Raw genomic sequence first — 25,907 nt, forward strand, 5'->3', positions numbered from 1 at the left:
TGTTTATCAGAGAATCAATAATATTGTCAATTAACCATTTGTTTATCAATCCGATGTCGTTTTCCTGTGTAGATGCTACCGTAAAATTTTATTCCGGGGCAAAACCTGGCAATATTTTTATCAGATAAGAGTTATATGATCTGTTCTTTGAGTTCAAGTTGAAATGGTTAATATCTTAATATGTTTTTATTTCTTGGAAATTAGCAACAAAGGTTATGAAAAAGCAAGTTTTCAAACAATAATTGTCGGACAGGCAAATTTTATTTCGGACCGACAAAATATCACAGGCTGTCGGTCCGAATGAACTTTCCCGATGTCTGATAGAGGGAAATAGAGAGTGGGACAGAGAGAATGGGATAGAATGAAATAGAGAGTGGGAAAGAGAGTGGGATAGAGGGAAATAGAGAGTGGGACATAGAGAATGGGATAGAGGGTGGGAAAGAGAGAATGGGATAGAGGGAAATAGAGAGGGGGGCAGAGATAATGGGATAGAGGAAAATAGAGAGTGGGACAGAGAGAATGGAATAGAGGGAAATAGAGAGGGGGACAGAGAGAATGGAATCAAGGGGAAAAGAGAGGGGGACAGAGAGAATGGAATAGAGGGAAATAGAGAGGGGGACAGAGAGAATGGAATAGAGGGAAATAGAGAGGGGGACAGAGAGAATGGAATCAAGGGAAAAAGAGAGGGGGACAGAGAGAATGGGATAGAGGGAAATAGAGAGGGGGACAAAGAGAATGGGATAGAGGGAAATAGAGAGTGGGACAGAGAGAATGGAATAGAGAAATAGAGAGGGGGACAAAGAGAATGGGATAGAGAGGGAACAGATAGAATGGGATAGAGGGAAATAGAGAGTGGGACAGACAGAATGGGATATAGGGAAATAGAGAGTGGGGTAGACAGAATAGGATAGAGGGAAATAGAGAGTGGGACAGACAGAATGAGATAGAGGGAAATAGAGAGTGGAACAGAAAGGGCAAAAAAGATGAGTGGTAAAGTGAGTGAGACAAAAAAGTGAGATAAAGAAGGAAATCGAGAGAGAAGACAGAGAAAGCTTGAGGCAGAGAGATCGAAATAGAGGGAGACAGGGAAACAGAGATAGACATAAGGAGACAGATGGTTTTATAACAATGTATTTTTTACATATTATTTTTCTACATGTAAAACCTTTTCCAAAATAAAATTAAAAGTGATTTGTAGATTTTATACTCCTTTTACCCATACCTATTTCCACAGAGGCTTCGACCACTTTCCAAACTGTCACTTGAACACTGCCAAACATCTGGAACCTGGGGATACCAAAACAAACTTATGAAAATCAATACAAACTCATGTTTTTTTGGCCTAAATAGGCAGGGCAAAATATCATCAATGTCAACTTATTTTATATAAGTGTTGTGTAATTGATGTATTATACTCAAAACAAGCAAAATCATGTAATAAGTAATTGTTCATGGTTGCATTCTGAACAACCTACCCAGCTAAATGATGCTTCAGTCCATCCTGCAACACAGCTGTAATTGCCGTACACAGCCGAGTGATGACAATATCTCCCAACACAGGGGTCTCAGTAGTGTTGCCTAACCTCAACTGAAAAATAAAATTTTAGGTTATTTCCCTTTGTTTATTTTCTTCCATTTTCATGACAGTTATTTCCCATTGTTTATTTTCTGCCATTTTCATGACAGAATAAGATGGATGACAATATCTCCCAACACAGGGGTCTCAGCAGTGTTGCCTAACCTCAACTGAAAATATTATTTTAAGTTATTTCCCTTTGTATATTTTCTGCCATTTTCATGACTGAATAAGATGGATGACAATATATCCCAACACAGGGGTCTCAGCAGTGTTGCCTAACCTCAACTGAAAATAAAATTTTAGGTTATTTCCCTTTGAATATTTTATGGCAATTTCATGACAGTTATTTCCCATTGTTTATTTTCTGCCATTTTCATGACAAAATTAGATGGATGACAAAATCTCCCAACACAGGGGTTTCAGCAGTGTTGCCTAACCTCGACTGAACATATGATTTTAAGTTATTTCCATTTGTATATATACTGCCATTTTCATGACAGATTTAGATGGATAACAAAAACAACCAAACCATGATTTTTCAGGAGGGCCAAACCACAGCTGAAATTGTTAATTAATTTACCAAAATGTTTTGGTAAACTTTCAATGGCTGACAGTGGTCTACTTAACCTATCTAAGTTAATTACAATTTCCAGTGAAGTGTATAATTGCAATAATAAATAAGATTCCCAAGATTTAAGTCATTAAGTTAGAGTGCAAAATTAAACTAGAGATTGCTTTTTTTTTAAAAGCGCTTGTCTCCCCTATTGTGTGGTTGTAGCTAAGAAAAAATAAATGATGGACATGAAATTTGTAATTTGGGACTGGAGACTAACCAACAGTGAAGTTGGGTTTATTCACACGTATTAAATAGTGAACATCTACTGCGACCTTGACCTTTGACCTTCTGATCTCAAAATCAATAGGGGTCATCTACTAGTCATGACCAACAAGCATACCAAGTATGTAGTTCCTGGGTGCATGCGTTCTTTATTAACTGAGCGGAAACCAAGTGGGACGTACAAACTGACGTACAGACTGACGGACGGACGGACGGACGGACTGACTGACGGACTGATCACAAAATCAATAGGGGTCATTTACTAGTCATGAACAACCTGGATACCAAGTATGAAGTTCCTAGGTGCAAGCGTTCTTTAGTTACTGAGCAGTAACCGTTTCTTCGTCTCAAGGTCATGGTGACCTTGACCTTTGACCTACTGATCTTAAAATCAATAGGGTTCATCTATTAGTCGTGACTAAATAGCATATAAAGTGTGAAGTTCCTTGGTGCAAGCATTCTTTCGTTATTGAGCAGAAACCGTTTCTTCACGTCAAGGTCACAGTGACCTTGACCTTTAACCTACTGATCTCAAATTCAATAGGGTTCATCTACTGTCAGGACCAACTAGCATACTAAGTATGAAGTTCCTGTATGTAAGCGGTGACCTTGACCTTTGCCCTACTGATCTCAAAATCAATAGGAGTCATCTACTAGTCATGACCAACTAGTATTCCAAGTATGAAGTTCCTGGGTACAAGTGTTCTTTAGTTATTAGGCAAAAACCATTTTTAAGCTTAAGGTCACCACCAACACTTTACTTGAAGGTAACAGCCACCTTGACCTTCGATCTTTTGATCTCAAAATCAATAGGGGTCATCTACTATTCATGAACAACTAGTATACCAAGTATGAAGTTCCTGGACCCAAAGGATCTTTAGTTATTGAACGGAAACTGTTTTTTTCACCTCAAGTTTACAGCGACCTTGACCTTTGACCTACTGATCACAAAACCAATAGGGGTCATCTACTAGTCATGACCAACTAGCATACCAAGTATGAAGTTCCTGGGTCTAACTGTTCTTTAGTTATTGAGCGGAAACCGTTTTTTCACCTCAAGGTCACGGTGACCTTGACCTTTGACCTAGTGACCCCAAAATCATTAGAGGTCATCTACTAGTCATGACCAACTAGCATACCAAGTATGAAGTTCCTGGGTCTAAGCGTTCTATAGTTATTGAGCGGAAACGAAGTGTGACATACAGACTGACTGACTGACTGACGGACAGGGAAAAACAATATGTCTCCCCATGAATGGGGGAGACATAATTACAATGGGATCTACTTGCAGTGGGCTTAAAGTGTTTCGATTTCTGACTTTGTAAACCGTCCATATACATCCAAGGTTGTTTTCTATAAATAGGCCAAGGAGCTCCGAATGGATATGAGGGCTTTTAAGAACAGTGTGTGTCTCACCTTGTCAAATGTACTGGTTGATGTGGCAAAATGAGCCACGAGAACATCTGAGGCCTTCGATATTGACTCTAACAACCCTGAAATATTAAAAGAAATAACATTAATTGTGGATTTATGTGATAAGGTAAAATAGTAAGAATGTGTACCCCCAAAACACTACTACACTATGCTTTGTTGTGTACCATTAGTGATTTGGGCTATGAAAAATCTCGTAATCATGAATAATTAATGAAGCAGTTTCATTGGTTCCAAAAGGTACCAGATGCTCTCAGCCCGGCTGTAGAAAATTATTCTGACGAAAGCCGGAATAGAACAGGGTCTGCCATTTTAATACAATATTTTCAACAGCAGTTAATACCACTCGGCCACTGACACTATAGGGTTATTGAAGAATATTGAATTGTAACATGCCAATTCATTGGAAGAAGAGTTCTCTCCCTTGCCTCGTGCATATTCATTAAAACGAAATTTTGTCAGTCAATTGTCTCATAGTATTTATGAAGTATAACGGAATAAAGTACAGTGGTTGTCGACGATGCGAACAGAAATTGGTTTTTGAGTTTATTTCTGAAATTATCAGTTCAGCAGTCCCCATTCCATATTAATTTCCAGGAAACTATGACATTTTCAACCTGATATCTAAAAGACAAGTACTATTTGAGCATGTCATGGTTCATTCAATGTAAAATAAAAAAACTCTTAGATAACTGTGCATATTGTCTCTGGCAACAGGTATACCAAGTTTCATTCAAATATCTTTAACAGATTTTGAGTTATAGCCAATGTTTTTGCAAAAAAAGTACAAGGAAAATTCAAGAATATCGGATGTACCTATTTTCTCCAACATGACGTCTTCGAACCAAAGATTGTCATTGGTATCCATGGTAACGTGGAACTCACTAGGGGCGGAGTCTGTGCTGGAACTGTCTCCTTGACAACTCTCATCGAGGCTACAAGCACCTGCCTCTGGCGACAAAGGCTTTCCTAGAAGATAAATATTTGAAAAATAATAAGTTAATGAATATAGCAATGGGTGTTTTTGTGTTAGAGCATAAAGGTTGGTGTTAAATTTTGACTACAGTAACTGTTATCTAAGCTACAAGCACCTGCCCCTAGCAACAGTGAGTTTCCTGATAATTATCTCAACTCGTGAACATCAAAAAATGATTATGTTACTTGTGAAATACGTCTTCTGGTGCTTACTCGGTGATATATATTACAATCTTATACTTAAACAAACAATTATCCTTTATATACTTCATAAATTCATGTTTTTTTGTGGATATTAGATTTTTTTATGCTGCAATCATTTTTGGTCTTGAAAAAAAAAATGGACAAAAATCTTTTTTTTTATATTTTATTTTTTTAGGGGTGGGGTGTGTGGTCTGGTGTAAGATGGTGAAAATGGCCAAAGGATGGGTGTTTTCTACATAACTGCCACCTATGGATCAAACATGATAATATTTCATGAGTCAATTGGTATGTTTATCATAATTTTACAAAACAGCAACCAGTAGTTTAAAGTGGCACTCGTATTTAAAATTTATACATACAAATGTATTAACAAGCATGAATTACGAGTGATAAATCTACTACTAGTACTACTTACTAAATAATGCATTTATTGAAAATATTTATTACTGATAACAAGACTGTAAATATGCATTTAATAGCGGAAAACGCACAAATATTAAACGACTGGTGGGTCTTTAAAGATTTACAGTGTTCAACTATTGTCTCATAAGGTAGAAATACTGAAGATTCTGCACATTTCTTTCAAAGTAAACACAGTATCTTTCATTAGAACCATTGTTTTCAGTATTTATTCATTCATTTTGGTAAATTAAAACAATTGTATTAATTCTGGTACATCTTAACTTTTCAGAGTAAAAGTGCATCTTTAAATTAATAACAGTACTGTTATACAAGGAATAGGGAAGTTTAAAACACTTCAACAAGGAATAAGAAAGTTAAAAAACTCACTTAAGTAACATGTTCACACTTAACTCAATTTTATCTTTTTCAACATTTATATGAATTAAATCCCATCTGCTCACTGTGTTAAAATACAACTCAATTTTACTTCCTCGTTTTAAATGAAATGAGATATCTTCATGTAGAAAATAATGTAAACAAACATGTACAATCACATACAGTTAGTTAACAGATGTTCACAAAGATGACCTACATTTTAAACGTTACTATGCTGCAATGTTGTACAATGTAATTATAGTTCAGTTCTCACTGCTCGGTTGTTTTGATTGAATGTTTAATATATAAGCTATTGACTTTAAAAGGCTACCATTTATATGACCCTTATTCTACAGCATTCAAACTTTCACACAGTGATGTTGAAATATTAAAAATTTACTTAAGGGCTGGCCACAATGCATACGTCGTTTGAAGGACCAAAATTTAAAATGTTTAAAGATGCACTCTTACTCCCAATTAAGATTTATCACAATTAATATTAAATATTGTTTTAATATTCCAAAAAGGATGAATAAATGTCAAAAACAATGGTTTTATGAAGGATATCGAGTTTAATTTGAAAGAAATGAGCATAAAAAACAGTATTTCTACCTTATAAGACTAAAGTAGAATCTTGTTAATCTTTTAGCATTCACAAATCATTTAATATTTTTCCGCTTTCTGCTAATAAATTCACTGTTACGATCTTGTTATTAGTAGTAAATATTTTCCATAAATGCATTATTTAGTATTATAAAGCAGTTTCAGGTTTATCAGTCAAAATTTATGTTTGTTATACGTGTGTATGTATTGATTTTGAAAGAGTGTCACCTACTACTCAAAAAATGTCACCAAGAATTTGTGTTTTACTCCCAAAAAAGATCATTCCTTAAAAATAAGTAAAACATGAACTTTTGAATTTTTTACCTTCCCCACCCACTTTTGCACTGTGGCTGGCCCTTATGCTGTCAGAAATTGAAATTCATTCAATATAACCATGGAGACACATTCTTGTCTCAAAAATGTAACTTTTATGTAGCAAAAGTATTGTTTTTCATAAAAACATTTATGTTTATCTATGAAATCGATCCAATTTAAGTTTTTTGGGGAATAATGAAGATAGAATACAGGGCTTTTTCTGCCCAATTTGGGAAAAAGACCCTAGACATTTTGGGAAATTTTGCGTCGTGAAAATGCCGAAATTGGGAAATTTTACAGTTAAACGAAAAAGCTGTCTAGTCTCCAGCGAATAGGAAATGGTTTTATATTAGTTTATTTCCCTTTAAAATAACCAAAATGGCTGAAATATCAATCCTTGGTGTAAATATCTATTGCAATAAATCGATCATGACAGATAATATTTTATACAGATATCTGAATGTGATGAAAATCAATGATTTCCGAATTCAATTATCAAAAAAACTTTACATCACATAATTGATATGATGTTGAAAATGATCCAGTACATGTAAAAAGACTTTCTAAAAAAAATAAAAAAAAATAAAAAAAAAAAAAAAATATTTTGATTGGGATTTTTTTCTGAAAATTGGGAAAAATATCTTATATTTTGCTTTGGGAATGGGTCCGATAGTCGGACCCGTGGGTACTATAGAAAAAACCCTGGAATATAATAGGAAAGATGTTAATAATTCAAAGTTCTTCAAAAGTTCAGGAAATATTTGAATATCTATTTATCATTCATCAAAAGTTGTTTTATGGTGTTGCATTGTGTTTTTTTTTCAATTCAAGTCTGGCCTTGGCCAGTATTCAATATTGATATCATCCTTATCCTTAGACAAGCCTATTCCATTCAGCCTATTGGTCAGCTAAATACAGGCCAATCAAAACACTTAGTTTCTAATCTTAAATTTAAAGTTCAATTAACGTTTTTTATTGAATTCCATTCCTGGAATCAAAAAGAGATTTAATGAAATATAAAGGACTCGTGTAAAACATCCTTAGATACCTTTTTCCGGGGATGTGTCTTCAATTTCCTTCTCAGTCTCCTTCTGTGATGTCACTTCCTGTTTATCTGATGTCAATTCCTGTTTGTCTGATTCCACTTCCTGTGTGTCAGCCTCACTTTGACTACCATTTTCTGCCGTCTGCTGTTTCCGTGGTGATGCAGCTGGGCTTATCGACTGGATAGAAACTTCGGACGCAAAACTCACAGATTTGCGCTTACCGTTCCCTTCTCTGAAAGGAAAACATCCATTTGAAAGTTAATACATATAACAAAAGTGCTACTGAAGAATGCCAACCCTGATCTGTATTGTTTATTAGGAACCAGGGGCTGTTTTTACTAATGTCTCAGGCTCAGAAAAGCAAACTTTTAATTTTGTTTTAAAACTGCTATTACAGGAGCAAATATGGTCAAAAGTGGTGCATCTGTTACAAATAATCAGGCACACATTTTTTGTAACAATTAGTTATATCATAGATTTTTTGAATAATTCAAGAATTCAGTTTTCTGAGCCTGAGTCTCAAGAATGTCAAGATGTTAGCGAATACAGCCCAAGGGATAATTTTAGTAAGTAATTTTCGCTATTTTTCACAAAAAAATAAATTGTCCAAATCACATTGAAAATAGATAAATGCATGATATTCTCATGCTTGCTCGCATTATGTGTATTTTGTGCCTTTTCAATTTTATAGTTTATCAACTTACAGCGTCATCGTTGCCTATGGACTCTCTTGTTGTTAATTGAATTAAGGCATCGCTGTTACCAATGGTCTACCAGTGCCTAGCAACTTTTATCATTGATATTGTTTATACACTTATTTTCAAGCATTTTTGTGACCCGTATTAGTTATTTTACACAGGTTTCAATCTGCATTTAATATGCCTGTACAATTTGGGAAGTATTTTGTAAACCTCCCAAAATGTCAGGACAGAAAACATTGTTTTCATTCATTTTTTATTAAAAATCTCAGTAAAATTAAAATTCTCTCATCACTTTTGGACAAATAGGAGCAATTCTCTCATCAAAAATCAGAAGTCGAATATACCCTGTTAAAAACTCATCAGTTTTTAAAGTCTACTGAACTAATTTCCTAGTAGTTTTTACTATTTTAATAAGAAATAAAACCGCACACTTCATGGAATTTGCTCACATCCCCTGCTGCATTCATACAGCAAAAACGCAAGAAAAACTGCAATCAAATCATTAATTATCAGTAGAACTATCGCTAGCATCTATATTATCCACAGCTTCAATTTTGAAATAAGCCAGTTAAAACAGTGTTCTTTAAATCTGATTCTGGGGATAAAACTGAAAACAAACATCATAATTTTTTAAGGCCTAAGGTATAAAATCTTTTTAATGCTAGTCTTACTTATCAGTTGAACTATCATCGCTAGCGTGTATGCTATCAGCAGCTTCAATGTTGAAATTGGCAAGAGATCCGAAGTTCTCCAAGTGGTTCCTCTGTCCCTCTGTCATATGGCATTCACCATCCTTACCTATAAAAGGTATGAATATATGGAACAAAGGGAGACAATAACCTACACAAAACATGACTGGTTCCACTATTTGTTTTGTGATATACATTAATATGAAAAATTTGTCAACACTAATAATGACAATTTCAGAACTTAGGGAGATAATTACCTAGATAAAACATGACTAGTTCTGCAGGTTCCTTGCTTTATAAATCATCAGGTACAAGAAACATTCATCAAAATAAATAAATGATGATTTCAAAACTACGGAAGACAATTACCTAGATAAAACATGAGTTTGTCTGATTGATACACAATAAGTTGTCTTTTTGTCAATCACAAAATGGCATTTTTGAAACAAAGGGAGATAATTACCCAAGTAAAACATAACAGGTTCTGCAGAGTCATCTGCTTGAAACAGCATTAAGTTGTTATTTTGTCAATCACAAAATGACATTTTTGAAACAAAGGGAGATAATTACCAAATTAAAACATAACAGGTTCTGCAGATTCATCCGCTCGATACATCTGAACTTGTCATTTTGTCAATCACAAAATGGTGTTTTAATTAAAAGGGAGATAATTACCCAAGTAGAAGAACATAAAAGGTTCTGCGGAGTCACCTGCTTGATACATCTGAACTTGTCATTTTGTCAATCACAAAATGGCATTCTTAAAACTAAGGGAGATAATTACCCAAGTAGAACATAACAGGTTCTGCGGAGTCGTCTGCTTGATACATCATCATCTGTCCATGTTCGTCCTGCACTATGTAAACCTCGTCACAGCCGTATGAGTGGCGATGATTGCGCACCTGTAATTAATATAATAATTTGTCAGGCTTAACCTTCTCAATGTATCTTATATCTAGATATATCAATCTATTATCTATAATAGTTCTACCATTGTATCATATTTCATTTAGCTAAATTACTTGCTTAAACTTAATTTAATAACCCCAAAAATAGGGGCGGGTGGGAATGAAAACCCAGTAATTAATTTATAATCACCTTACAGCTGAAAACTGGACCCTAAAGCACTTTATTTGTACATGCGAAAAAATGAAAACAATTAACAATGTTTATCAATTATGCACCAGCCAATTGTAACCACGGCCACTCCAGGTCCAGGGACCAGCCGGGACTTTGACTTTCGGCCTAGGCAAGCCCGGGTAAAATCCCCACCAAATACCCTCGCACCCCAGTGACCCTAGTTAAGGCCCATTCCCCGCTATATTTGGCACGAAGAACAAAACCACCACGTTCACCCGGCACTGCGGGGCCACCTGGAAGGTAAAAACATGGCCCATTTCCCCGGCTATCCCCAGTATACCCCCGGACCTGGGGGAGCCGTGGTTACAACTGACTGGTGCATTATCATAACAATTCACACAAAATATATATAAAAAAAATTTGTAAATCCAGAATCCTAAAATTTTGCATAATGATATAAAATTTAAGTTTAACTAAGATTATTCCCATATGAAGCTCAGGGGACTATAAATTAATTGCTAGATTTTCATCCCTACCCGCCCCTTTTTTTTGCCGCCCCTTAAATTGATTGACTCAAATAAAAATATTGAATTGGGGTCTGTATCTGCATATCAGTCCAGTACTGTCTGGAAATAGCGTTTATTCATACCTACGATGTTGATGTATAACATTCACGTGTAAAAAAAAAAGGTGAATTGTTACGATCATCTCCATGGTTCCTCTAGAAATACATGTATATGGTCCATTATGCAATAAGATAGAGCATGAACACATATTCAATGGCGAAACAGGCAGAAAAATAAAACCCACCCTAAATAACACATTTTCACAATGTTTGTTTTATCAAACATTCAATCTCACCTTTGCCTCAATGTCATCGAAGTTCAAGGTCATTGTATCAGTTGCTGACATTGATCTAGTTGACCTCAGTGTCCGGTTACGCTTCCTTAGACAAGACTTAAGTGGCTTTCTATCACCATTTGGAATGGAACTCCCGCTTGAGGAGTTAGAATCAATATCCATGGCAACGCCGGCATAGTAACCATTTCCCACCACAATCATTCTGTCATTTTCGACAGCCTGGTAGAATTCACTTTCTGTAAAGTCAGTTTCCCCTCCCCCGTATAATCCACAACTGCTGTTGTCATGGTTACATGTAGCATCATGGCAGCTGTTTTCATAGCAACCGCTGTCTCTATGGTAAACAGGGCCATCAGGGGATGCTACCGGTGTCTGCTCTTCTTCCAAAGCATACAAATTGTCAGCCGCAACCTCCCCTTCCACATTTTTATTTCCACTGATCCACTTTGCGCTAATCCTACACTGACCTTTTGAGCCTTGACATTGAACTTTGGCAACAAGAGGTCGTGCCTCATTTGCATATTTGGTGAATTTTGTCTCATACCCATTAGCATTTGCACACTCTGACAATCGGCTAGGAACAGACTGAGCTTTTCGCCTGGCATTGCAACAATCTTTAGCGATCTTAATCTTCTCCTCAGTATGGGGTGGGAAGAATATTAATCTCTCAAGGTCGTTTTCTGGACTTTCCAATGACCTTGACCTACAGTCACAGTAACCAGGGTCAATACCAGATGATGCGGAACTGGTTGAAATTCCACTACTGCTTGATGCGGAATCTGGGTCGGATTTTAAGCTAAGTTTTGCAATATTGATGCAACATTTGGTCTTAATATTCTGTAGTTGTTGTTCTTTCAATTGTTGTTGTGGTTGAGACTGGCTATTCTGACAGATGCTTGGTTTCTTGTTGTCATGGTGATGATGACAAGGGCCAGAACTCTGTTTGTAAATGTTAAATTGTTCAAGCTCTGTTTTCGGTGCAATGGTTACAGGGTAGGGAAGGTCGAGTTTCATTATGTCAAATAGCGAGTCCCTTGATTCTTCCTTGTCGATCGAAATAGAAGAAGTTAAGAACGCTATATCTGGCAACGACTGTTGGGAATAGTGTTTGCTTATCCCCATTCTGCGCCTACATGACACAGATGAAGACCTTTCTCCCAAGCGTCCCACTGAACGTGATCGACCAACCCCAGAAGCGTATTCATGAGGTACTGGTTGTGATGCATTAGGGTTTCGATAACCTTCTGCACTTTTTGATCTTTGAATCTTAGCACTTTTGTTTTTTAGATCATTCTCAAAATATTTTAAGTCTGGGCAACTTATCAGTTCTTTTGCACTTCTTTCATTGGACTTTAGAAAATTGAAATCTTCAAAATTGTCCGATAAGATCGACAATATTTCTTCTTCCTCAAAATCCGACGTTTGTAAAGCCTGATCTTTCTTAACACAATTCATAAACTTATCATTCAAGTTCAGATTGTCATTGGAGTTTTGGAGGTTCACAAACGTTTGAATTGCACAATCCTTGGTTTTTGGCGGGAACTGGGATCCCACAGTTTTCGTACCACACCATAATGTAACAGTCTGTGGTGAAATTAATGTCTCTTTTGTTGAACACTCTGGTATCAGACAAGTCTGACAAGCGAGTGAACTTGGTCTGTTGGAATCTTTAAGCGACCCTGAGCACTCCATTTTCAACCAATCAAAAATCCTCTTGTTTGTGTACGCTTTCGTACCACTGTCAGCCAATTCGACACCTTGCAGTTTGCCCAAACAATGAGGACATTCTTGCGATGATCCTGAAGAATCTGTCAATTCTCCGGATTTTACTTTTTGACTGATAAAATTTGGCCACAAAATTTGCTCAAGGTTATTCATTGTATCTGGGGAAACTGGATTTGATTCACTCTTCATTCTCTGATAAAACTCCAGCAGTGAGGCAGAATGCCTCTTGTTGTGAAAACTCTCACTCACATCTGCCAATTTCCGGCATTTTAGGGCTGCTATATCTTCCCAACTAGTGCATGTTGGTATTTCCGGCAAACTTTGACATTTGCTGCTATCGTTCTTGATATTTTTTACTTGTTTCCATGAAACCAGTTTGGATTTCGGAGGTAATGAATGGCTATGTACACTAGCTTTGCGAAGAATTTCTAACGGTTTTCCAATTCCCACCAAATACAATTGTTCTGGTTTACCTTCTTTTTGACCTACGGCCAGGTTACTATGACAATGACCTTCAACATTGACCTTGCCGACTGGTTGACAGATTGGCTTTAAATTTCTCTTCTTTAGTGACATTTGAGGACTTACTGAGGACACAGTCTTGCTTCCAGCAGTTAAAGTGGTGCTTGTTCTAGTATTTTCATCTTCCGATGAATTCCCATGCTCAGGTGAACTCTCTTTCACTGTAACCAGTCTCTTCATAACGCGACCAGTCAAGTTCTCCCTAGCAACATATTGGCCACTTTTGTGACGTGGTGACAGCTTATTGAAACAAATGTGGAAACTGTCCGTGCTTTCTTCCTGCCCCTCTGAGCCTGAAACCTCGTTGCTAGCCTCATGACCTTCACCATGGCAACCGTTGCAATGTAAGTCATGTGACCCTTGACTGGTTTCGCTCTGCATCCAATGACCTTGGTAGGAATCATGAGAAGTAAAGGACAAAGAGATATCAGTTTCTGAACCAGACACTTTTGAATTGGAGCCATCAAACGATAAAAAATATTCCTCTTTTCTGGTGTTACAGTTTACATTCAGGTTTGTATCAGATGACGACCCATTACTGCCACTCATATCACTATCCTGACCTTCACCCTGACCTTTTTCAACTTGACCTTCACCTTTACCATCTAGGCTGTCACATGACTCCTCATTTCGGCTATTAGAAGGTGTTGGGGTAAAAAGGGGACCGTCGCTCAAATCTATCAGATCACTTGAGCCCAGCATATTTTGGTCACTCGAGTCAATTTCCATTGTAGAAACATGGGAACCAGAATTTCCAGAGTTTTCAGAATCATACTGCCCAGCTTCATACTGTGCAGCTAAGTCAATTGTATTATCAGTGTTTGACACTTTTAGAGTGTTAACACTCGCATTTTGAGACGACGCTTTGGAATTATTGAAGCTGACATTGGAAGACCCACCATTGAATCTTAAGTAGCTGCCAGTAACCATATTAGGAAAATCAAGAATTGTTGTATTTGGATCTGATTCTATTGGAGTCACAGATGTTTCTCTCAAGTTAGTATCAAATTGAACACTGAAGTCTTCATCGTAAAAATAATCATTGTCACAATTATCATCATTTGGGTCTCTTCGCTCACGTTTTGGGGATCCGTTGTCATTTGAAGAAGTCTGACTATTGACTAGAGCATTCTGGTTGTCGGGGGATATCTGTTTTTCTTGTTTGTCATGGCAACAGACATTACATTTCTTCACACATTTGCAAACCCCAGATTTCTTGCATGGAGAACCACATTCATTTTTGCAGCATGTTTTAACTTCTTTATCCTTGTTAACATTTTCAACATCTTTCGGCTTCTGAGCCTCATTGTCAGTATTTGAACTTGATGTGGACTCATTTAAATCTTTTAATGACCTACTCGAACTAAATCTAAATATTCTATGTGTGCAGTCTGTGCTCTGGTTGCTATGGCAACTGTGTTCAAGGTCAGAGCTAGAAGCTGATTTAGATGGTGAAATATCTTTCCAAGACGTCATGGCTTTACAGTTTTTGTGTTTAGTTGGTGAATGGTGGGGCGATCCTGATTCTTTTTCATCAATGTCTTGTTTGTCCTTTTTTGTTTTCTTTGGTGAAGTATTTTTAACTTGACCCCAAGTTGTTCGTTTTGAATGGTCTGAACTATCAGAAGATGAAGAACTAGACAATCTGATTGGTTGACTGTTTGTAAGGTTGAATCTGATTGGCTGATTTGAATTTGAATTTTCAACAGACTTGTTACTTTCATCATTCTGTTGTATCACAGCATTGTTACTTGGGATTTTCACTGGACTGGTTTGAACTTGGTTTGCGGGAGTATCAGCGTTTTCCATTGGTTGCTGGTTGTCATTGACTGTTTCAGGCTCTTGGATTGGCTGGGTGGATGTATCGGTGGTTTTGATTGGCTGGGGAGTAGACTGGTTGTCATTCATGTTGACTGGTCGTGTGAGTGTTGGTCCGGAGTAGATTATCCCCCTTTGCTCACACGATCTGCTGTCTCCTCGCCACACTCCCTGGAAATAGACAATAGAATTGGGATAACAATGAGAAATAATTATATTTTATCACTATTTTTTGTTGAAACTTTATTAAATTTACAACAAATGTGAAGAAAGTTATATTATAATGTTATTAATAAGGTGATTTCATATTGGCCCAGTTATTTGTCCCAGGTCAGCTGTATTGGCCTGAAACCAGTATTGAGCAAGTTTTTCATATATTGTTGTCAATTCTCAAGTATTTGTACTACGATTGTCCCGCAGTTGTGTCAAATATTTAATATTTGATTAATAATAAAATGTACTAGGTCACTGTCATTGGAATAATATTGCCCTAGAGTGAAGTCTTGTGTTGTGGGGGAAACCAGAGAAAACCCACTTGTCCGGCTTGGTGCCCATCAACCAAACTCATGTAACCAGGTGTTAAATTATAGGCAGTGCAAGTGTTTCCCAGGCGTGTATGTTGATTAGCTTGAATGTGAATACAAATTATCCTGTCATGGCAGTGAACACTTTTTACTTACATAATTGTTATATTCACGGTCTATGCACGATTTATTAAATCCTTTGTCCCTTTCCTTTCTTCTTTATGTCATTCCACATTTTCTTCTCGTAAGAGAAAGATTGTAATTCTAGACTCAATACTTAACTTTACTTGATTTTACAAACATCATAGCTGTCCTGGTAAGCTTCTTTATCTTCTCATATGTCTTAATTTCTATTTGGCATGTCGTTCGTAATTGTATTTGTATTTGTGAAATATTCTCTTTATGTCTCTAAAATACTCTTTTGTTTGTTATAGGTTTCTTTTCCATCATATATGAATAAAACAAATATCGAACCCTTTAAGGCGTTTATTGAATAAATAGCCCCAGGTTACACTCACAAGCACCCAGGGTTGTATTGGTGAGCAAGTGCGCTAATAACAGCGCATTTAAATGTTAAATAGATTGCTTTTCAGCAACTCCACAAGTTGCTCTTTTCTTTAAAAGTACTTCTTTTAAAAACAGATATTGTAAAAAATGTAAAGCATCTGATCTCACTTATGTTTTCAGAATCTTTGCAGCAAACAGGAAAATGTCACAAAAAAAAACAAACCCTGAATACACTTTAATGTTGACAGATTAGACCGTGTAGAATGAGGATGTGGCATAAATAATTGTTGTACAATATTCTGGAGTGTTTTCGTTCAAATTTCCTTGATTTCAGCTATATATTAATTTCCATATTAAAACCAGGCGCGTAGCTGGCTACAGAACGCAAATACGCAGTTGCGTAATGAAATTTTGACAGGTCCAAGTTTTTGCCATACCAAAATCTCCGACTTTGAAATAAAAATCGAAGGGGGGTAAAGGGCTAGGGGGTGAAGGGTTATATACCCTTAGGCATTGATCTGCGTAATCCAACATTTGCCCTCTAAGCTACGCACCTGAAAACAGTAACAAACCAGGCAGAGCTTAACTGTTCAATAACCATGCAATAGTTAAGCTTGCGAGGATTCTGAAGAGTTTTCCATATACGGTAGACATATATTGAAATGCAACACTGCCTGACTGCGGCGGCCATGCTTTTTTTACCGAATCAACATGGGATGAATGAATTCGATAGAGGGTCACCTAAGAAACATATCTGTGAAATTATTTTATAAAAAAGACATGATATTCACTAAAAGGCACAAATTTGGAATTGATATATGTGAATTTTAAGTAGAAGAAGTAGAAGCTGATCAGTTACTTTACTTTTTGAGATGGTTTAACTGAAACTTATTGATCGAGAACCCAGAGTGCTACTTATTGAACTCTGTCCTTGACAATAAGACACAAAGCAATTACTGCACACATAATGCTAATAATTGAAGTTATACGACTCATGCTAATCCGATGTATATAGATTCAAGTACACTAGTTGTTGGTTGGTGCAGTTATTATAACACTACCAGCATTTCTTAAGATTTTAAAGCTGCACTCTCACAGATTGAACATTTTAAAGACTTTTTTATTTTATGTCTTGGAACGAGCGAAAAAATTTGCGAAAATCCATGGAAACCATTCATATAAATGATAAAAAATAAGATTGCAGATCTTTATATTTAAGTTCAAAAATTGATGTTTTATGCATTTTTCTTAAACCGTTAGTAACGTTAGTTTAAGCCATAAAACATTAATTTTCGATCGGAAATATGAAAATCTACGAACTGATTTTTCGTCAGAAATCTTATATCCATGGTTTGCAGATATCTACGCAAAAAATTGCCCTTTCCGAGACAAAAAATAAAAAAAAGTTGTAAAAATGGTAAATCTGTGAGAGCGCAGCTTTAAGCTACAGGCTTTTTTATAATTTCAACATGAACTCAATCGAGGACTGCTTTGATCGAAGTATTAGATAGAAGGTGTATATAGTACAGACCTAAGGCAAGTATTCATGAAACATTTCCAAACTTAATTCAATTTCTTGTTTATTTAATATTAAAGCTGCACTCTCACATTTTGACCGTTTTAAGCACTTTCTTATTATTTTTCTGTTTGTTTATGAATATCATGCGGAAATAATTTAGATGACAAAATAAAATTTATATGACTGGATTGGAAATTTAATTCTCTCAAAACTTTACATTGATGACTTATTGATTAAACCAAAAGAAATACTAAGAAAATAGGTTTGTAATACATGAGGGTCGAAATTCCAATAATAACCAATAATCTCCTAAGAAGTAGGGGTACTGATATGAACTGATAAGCCATACACTGGCAGCCTGATATGGCTTAGTTTTACATGAAGTAAAGGGTTAAGTGAGCAAATTGTTTGGAAACCAGTGATATAAGACTGCTGACAAAAGATCTGATCACAGATTTTCATATTTACATTTGAAAATTGATGTTTCATGCCTAAAAGCGTTAATAATGTTTTGTTTTTTTTAAATGGATTTTTTGGCAATTCCTCAAACACTTGAGGTCTGTTCTATTGTGAGTTATCTTATATGACTGAATTGAAGACATTTATGCCAAAATCAGCGGATTCTGAGACAAAAAATTAAAAAAAAAAATGTCAAAACTGTCTATCAGTGTGAGAGTGCAGCTTTAAATTAAAAGAATTGTACATGTTTAAATTCAGCTATTTTTTTCTTCCTTAGGTCGTAAATGTTTGCTAAGATGCCTCACAAAAATGGCTCCAGACATACCAAGATACAGTTACTTGAATGCAAATTTAATTCCAAGCAGTCTGCAAAAGAATATATCAATTCCCATACACCCATCTCCAGGGAAGCAGCACAGCAGAACAATAATCCAGGATTCAAGATCAACTATCTATACAATACTGTGAAAGTTGAATCTATTTTTACATTTTACGAATTCACTAAATGTCATTAAATATTCTTAGACTCTGATATTAATCTCATAGAGTCTATGAGATTTGCCAAAATTTAAGATAGTGCTTCCCAAATCAATAGATTCTGCTGTCCCAAAAATAAGTCTTTAATAACATCAAACTCCTTGTCTATTGGCTAGTCACTTTTGTTATTTCTTAAATTGGTCTTAAAACCAAAACAAATTAGTTCCATAATGACAAAAGCCTGCTGGGCGGACCAGAATTTGACATTAAGGGTGGGGCTCTTTAAGCTGCAAAGCCTGCCCTCTGTTTCATTTAAAATGGTGTAGAAAAAGAAAAGTTATGTTTGTTTCAAGTCTTCATTTTAAGCAAAATGTTGCCTTCCAATGTAGCTTATATGATGTTACAAATTTATCATGTCGTATACACACACTGTTTAAATATAAAACAAACTTCTTCATTGACCAGAGGGGCGGATTTGAAGCTAGAGGGGCGTAATTTTGGCATGACCTTTTGACTTGCGCCATTCCCAATTAATTTGGTTTTAAGTGGGCAGGCGGTTCTCAAAAGAATACAAGAAAAAAGAAACGATTTCAAGCAAAAACAGTGCTTCTTAGACATATTTTATTACCCTTTTTAATATTGTTAAATAAAAAGTAAGATTTGATGATTTAATGTGTGGGGGGTGAAGCGACGAACCCGCCCCCCACCCCACCCGGATTCACCAGTGTTGACTACTTGTAATTATAAAACATAGTTGTACCATAATTCCAGACAGGAAGGACCACATTGGACTAGGAATTGCGCGAACTCTTCTTAACTTTTAAATCCATTTAGAATGACGTCAGAGCATTTTCGATAATCCATGAAACCTAAGGAATGTTCCCTGCTTAATTTGACCACAATAACTTCAAGACAAAAGCTTCAAAACACATCGATGCTGATTTCTGATTTTCATTGCATCACAAAGCACAAATTCCAGACATAAAATCTCCTTAACACAGACGTAAAACAAATCACACAATTAAAAAGTTATATTATTAAAGTTTACACATAATAAAAACAAACACTTATTAATTCAAAACTCATAAAAATCACAATTCTTGATCAATGAACTCAAAAATTATTGAGAACACAAAAATACAAATATCAGCTCTATCACATATTGCACTGGGTATTCCCGAAGTAAAATATGTCTTTGTATAATATCATCACCTGAATTTCCTACCTAGGTACTCGGCCAGATTTCATTGTTTTTACATAATTTCAAAGCCAAAATGATGTAACGTGTGTGAATAAATCATCAGGTACCGCATTCTAGCAATAATCAGATCAGGATTCCTCCATTTACCATTTGAACAACATCCAGAGAGAAACAAAGTTTTTTTGTGGTTTCTTCACTTTTCTCTGCTTGGTTACCATGGTAATATTCAGTGAGTTTTGCCTTGGCTTATCATTAAGCAGTTACATCTCATCAACAGTCTGCAGAATTGACTGGGAACCAGACATATAATATAAATAATAAATACATCTTTTTTATGTTATCATTTTGTTTTTCATATGTCAACTGTCAGGTACGACAAACAAAGATTGAATGAAAATAAGCGCAGATTTTTTTCTACAAATGTGTCTAAATGAGACAACCAATCAGAATTCAGTAAATGTGTCTCAAGATGGAACAACCAATCAGAATTCAGTAAATGTGTCTCAAGATGGAACAACCAATCAGAATTCAGTAAATATTAATTTCAACATACATGAATACAAACATGAAACTTGCTACTATTTGTGGTGACTAATAGGCTTTTTCATAATTGAAATAGAATTATAATTTTGCATGTAGTTCTTCATACAGTTTATTATTTTATTTGACTGATGATATTATGTGGATATCTTTTTTCATGGACCAAAAAAAGTGATATTCACCGAAACAACATTCAGATGAAAATCACTTATTGTGGTCTTATTGTGGTTGTATGGTTAGCGCAGTGGATAGCGCACTCGCTTCTCACTTAGGCGACGCAGGTTTGATTCCCAGTCTGGGTGCATGTGAGTCTGGTTACTGGTCACCATGCTGGATAAGTGGGTTTTCTCCGGGTACTCCGGTTTCCCCCACAACACCAGACCACACTCTCGCGCAATATCGAGCCAACAAGAGTGACTTAGTATAAGCTATCATAGCTTCCTTCACAATCATTGTAAAATATATAATGTTTAAAGAAATATAATGTTTAAAGAAAAAAAATAGATATCATAAGTTGAGTGTTAATAGGTGACCCGATGTGGGAAATACGAGGCAAAGGAAACCATATCTGGTGGTGCGCCTCGTATATTCCTTATAATCGCGTCAACAACTAACCTGGTAACGTATATATCACATCGATAACATGTTTACATTCATCGATTTATGAAAAATATTTCATTCATTAATCAGAATTGGAAAAGAGAAGCCATTATGATACGATATAATTTAGTGACCCTATATGGAATATGGGGTTACTGTGTGACCAGTCCTTGACCAATGGTTTTGCGTTATTCATGTTGGAGACTTGATATAAACTGGTAACATCAGTGTGTAAGTGTTTTATTATCTGCTTTAATAATAATCCCCCTAAAACCAGTTATACATCATTTTTTTATTTATTACATTTAAATACTCAACGCTTTGAAATGAGACATCGCTGATTTTAGAATTACTTTAAGTAGCTTATTTTTATGTTAGTGTACAAAGGTAAATAACATCATGCACAGGAGTTTGTTAACAGAAATAGCACTTTTTGCCTGTTATCATTATTTATGGTTCATCACATGACAGCTTTTCCACCAATGGAAATGGCGGAAATATACAGGTTATTTGTAATATATATATATATAGCATTTTTTTCTCCATTATTGCTCTTGTAAGTGCGATTTTACATAAACATTAAACAATGCACTTTTTGGAATTCAGATGCTGTTGAATATTGACCCAGGTACCAGTCAACATATTCCACAGCTGCACTCTTGCAATAACATTACCAGGTGAGTCTGGTTTACCTGAGTAGGTTAGACTCTAGTAATACTAACAATAATGGGTCAGATTCTATTAGGCAATGTCCATGATAATTGTTTGCAGATATAACAAGAAAGAGAAACAATAATAATTAACTGATAATGATATACTTAACCTGATTCCCTGGGGTAGTATCATTTGTGAAAACAATGGGTAACAGTAATGCATCACCAATTTCCTAATCAGTATACAATATGACTTGTTCTTCAATTTAGAAGTCATCAAAATTAATTTATCAGTCAAGTTGCTAAGGGCGCTCCAGAATTACAGTCTTCGTTGTAACTGTGTTGCCCGACGCCCGGGACAAGTAAAAACTGTTTCGGGCAAGTCAAAATTCCAAGGTGGTTGCCCACATGGGCAATTAAGTGCATTTTTCCAAAATTAAAATCCCTCTGTTTTCATAACTTCTTCATCAACAATTCACTCATCATGATTGGAAGTTATTATTATATTGAAATATTAGCTTTTGTATATATATAGGCATGAATTGGTTATTTTGGGCAAGTGGTTTCTTTAATTACTTGCCCGAAAGGACAAATGCTGAAAAAAATTAAGGCACAGACTGGAACTACACTACATATTACTTTTTACTTTAAGTGTTTTGTATGTCCTTCTGTACCTTTGAACCCAGGAACCCCCTTATGCAGTTCACTTCACCTCATTAATTTAATTATCTATTATCAAAGTTTTAATTAAATCCCTTTCAGATGGCTGGATGGAAAGTTGGACAGATGGACAAAGCAGTAACGGATTTCACTAAGACCATGGCTGACTGAACAGCTCATGAATTATTTAGTGGGTGCAAGAATGCTTTGCTGCTGATAAGCCACCAGTAGTAAATTCAATACATTGGTGTTTGTTTTGTTAGTTTATACATGTTTTCTGTAAGTTAAATTGGTGAAATGGTTAATTATAAATTGGTGTGCTGTCATGAACTGTAAGGAGCATAAAAATCTTTGAGTATTTCTAAGAATTTCTTTAATAATTAACTGACATTATAACTACAGTGATTTAAGAACTATGGCTTACTTCCAATTCATAGATTTGTATTTGAAAGAGGATGATTACCTTACCCATCATAATTTAATTGCACAGTTAATGATTTTATAAAAAAAAATGATGCTATTTGACTGAGTCTGTTTATTGCTGGGGGAAGTTTCCAATAACAGCCTAAAAGAACTACTCTTAGAATTAATGATCACTCAGATTGATTGGAAATAAATGTACATGAGTCACACGCCCTTAGAATTGGAAATAATAACGGCACCAATAATGTCCATAGCAGCTATTTACTCTAAGTGCTTGAAATTAGGATTTTAATGTTTGAGTATAAATTGATTAGAAGTTAATGTTAACGTTTAGGCCACAATAAATTAACTGTGTGTTTGTCGTTCCTGACTTGTTCACCAAATTTAAGCGACCTGATTTTTTTAGACTCTCTGGTAGTTGTAACCTATTTTTTAATTTTAAATTTAAAAATTTAGCATTAAATTGTTACAAGCTAAAACCAGTCTACTTATTTCATCTAAAAATGGGCGGATGATGTTCAGAACTTAAGTTAACAACTTTGTAAAAATTAACAACTTTGTTGGCATCATCGTTGTTAACTTTTAAATCATTGCTAATCTGGAAGTTTAATGGATGCACTTGTGATCTGCTGCATTTCTAATAAGATTTCAGAAATCTTTTTCAGCTGTACTTTAATTCTTAATAGTTTATATTAAAATTTGTAAGCTGAAATCATCAAATATTACACGTTTAAAAGTAAAAAATGATGTCATTAATCAAGTTGTTAACATGAACAAAGTTCTTAACAATGAGCCAAATGTTGGTTACTGAGGGAAACTCAAAACCAAATATTTTATCATTTTGGCCTGAGTAACAAATGGATTATGACATGGCATCAATAAATTCTAGTCAGCAGCTATATTTACACTCCTACTACTACTACTACAAAATATCGTATTGAGAAATTGATTGGATGGAAATAAATGTTTATCCTTAATATGGGTTCCTATAAATACATAAATTATGGCACTAATAATTTCTTCAGAACCCATTTAGGGACTTGCTTATGTTTTTGTGAAATGCACTTGTTCTGTATGACGAAATAAAGTGCTGCAAATCATTAAGAATGATAAAACTAAGATACTGACTGCTGGAACCGTTCAACATATTCCTCCAATATATCTTAAGGCTCCAATTTCATGCATTCTAAGCCTGCCAAAGAAATCATTGGTACCATTCCATTATCTTATAGTGACTCACAGACATTAATTTCCTATCAATTTAGAACTCCAATATTTAATTCCTGTTTCATGCAGAGATGGGTGGCCCTAAGGGTGTTGTTGGTGACAATAATCAGGTGGTGTTTTTTCCAGCTTTTTTTATAACTCAAATTGGTTTATACAAATTTAGTTTTGCTCCATTGTAAAAACAGCTAAAAGCTTATAAATATGGATGGAAGAAAATAAATGGTCATTTGTCCTTTTTGTGAGTCACAATAAAATCCTGGAATTCACCAAGAATTTCCAGGATGTCTTGACAGCTATTTACCCTGCTTGCATGAAATTGCGTAATCAATAACTACCTCAGATTTGATTTAATTTTAAGTGTATATCTGAGTGTTTCGAGTGGATTGTAATTAAAATCAATCAGCCAATCAACTGACTGGAATCACTGTGAGACAAGTCTTATGATAAGGATAAGAAGCAGGGGCGGCTCCAGGAAATGACCATAGAGGGGGCGTTACTTATGGGCACAACCTAATGTGCCCCTCCATATGTATATATTATTTGTATATGGCATAAACTATTTGCATGGGGTTTGGAAGATACTCCCTAAAGAAATTTATTAATTTGTAGTTGGAAATGGTTCATTTGATGCAAATTTTATAACTTTTTTCTCCAATATTGAAATATAAAGTCAGATTGAACGATTTTAGAGGGGGCACGTGCCAGTTTTTCTAGTAACATCATACGATTTATCTTTAAAATTAAAATATTGTTATATGAAAATATTTAGTAAAATTCATTCCACTTGCTTCTACCAGACAGAAACTCTAGAATGACAGATGGCCATTTATAGAACCAGACTCCATGAAATTGGAATTGAAATAAATATCAGAGCAAATAAATGTACATGAGTCATGATAGCACTTTGGAATAGCACCAATACTTTCTAGGACAGTTATTAACCAGGACAGACATGAGATTGGAATCAGAGAGTCATAATATATGAGTCACGAGTCTCTCTCAGAGCTCCGATCATTACTCTTCCCATTGATATAGAGAGTGACACAAGGTAGGGAGAAAACAATGGAAGAAAAAGTGACACATTTGTTAAAGGGACCATACACCAAATGGTTCCAAAATTTGAAAATACATTTTTTCCACAAAACAAGCCTAGAATTGTTAATACAAGCTAGTATGAGGCTGATAATACATCACTTTACATGATTTAAAAAATATTATGTCGCTATTTGACAGCTGAATTTACCTGTTTAAAAATAGCACATAATGGTTTCCCAGTTTATAGTGTGTAAAAAAACTATATTTAGTATGTGAAAGACATGTCATTAGTACAGATACATATACTGATGCTATTTTTAAATTAACTGGGATCTTCATGAAAGACGTACCCATTAAATTTCAAATTGGGAAAGTATGCAAAATCTGCGAAATAAACATGTGTCGTGTGTTTCAGTAAGTAAGATTCAATGCGTTGCACACAACGATATCAATTTTCAGGTTTTTGAAATTTTCTTTTTTGTTTTCTTGCATTGGTATCATCTGGTATCTAGTCCCTTTTAAAAGTTTTAAACTACATATATAAACACACACTTAAAAAAAAAATGTTTTTTTTTATTTTATTTTTAGCAACTGACTTTAAAAACGCCTGTTTCTAAGGTAGGGTCTGGTAGCCGGAACCAAATGTATTTTATTTCTAGGCCTAATGATAAATAAAAATGTTTGTTTCCTATCTAAAATCCAAATTTTCTGTACAAAAACTTATTTTTGGTGCAATTTTTGGATTAATTGATAACAACGTAAAAACAAAAATTGGAAATCTTTGGTTCACATTTAGGAAAAAAATATACATTGCACACTTCGGGAATGTTTTATTAATGAAATTAAAAGTCAATTAACACTTTTTTTAGGAAAAATGCATTGATTCGTCACTGAAATTGTGTCCCAGCTCTGTGTGTG

The 25,907-nt window shown here is 35.2% G+C and overlaps 1 protein-coding gene across 3 annotated transcripts in view; it reads right to left on the minus strand.

Annotated features, from left to right (window-relative positions):
• LOC128221157 (uncharacterized) overlaps positions 1-25,907 on the minus strand; it is a 59,206-nt gene that overhangs the window by 14,313 nt on the left and 18,986 nt on the right. For 2 of the 3 annotated variants that reach the window (XM_052929618.1, XM_052929617.1), the window contains 8 exons: positions 11,100-15,335; positions 9,943-10,060; positions 9,141-9,267; positions 7,771-8,000; positions 4,665-4,817; positions 3,834-3,910; positions 1,476-1,588; positions 1,223-1,287 (listed from right to left, as the gene is read on the minus strand). In XM_052929618.1, coding sequence (XP_052785578.1) covers positions 1,223-1,287; positions 1,476-1,588; positions 3,834-3,910; positions 4,665-4,817; positions 7,771-8,000; positions 9,141-9,267; positions 9,943-10,060; positions 11,100-15,335 — 5,119 coding nt within the window. Of the gene's footprint in view, positions 1-1,222; positions 1,288-1,475; positions 1,589-3,833; positions 3,911-4,664; positions 4,818-7,770; positions 8,001-9,140; positions 9,268-9,942; positions 10,061-11,099; positions 15,336-19,410; positions 19,807-25,907 lie in introns of those variants that run through there. The other variant, XM_052929619.1, reaches the window with a different exon arrangement.

This window comes from Mya arenaria, chromosome 16 (assembly GCF_026914265.1).
Source record: "Mya arenaria isolate MELC-2E11 chromosome 16, ASM2691426v1".
NCBI classification, from domain to species: domain Eukaryota; kingdom Metazoa; phylum Mollusca; class Bivalvia; order Myida; family Myidae; genus Mya; species Mya arenaria.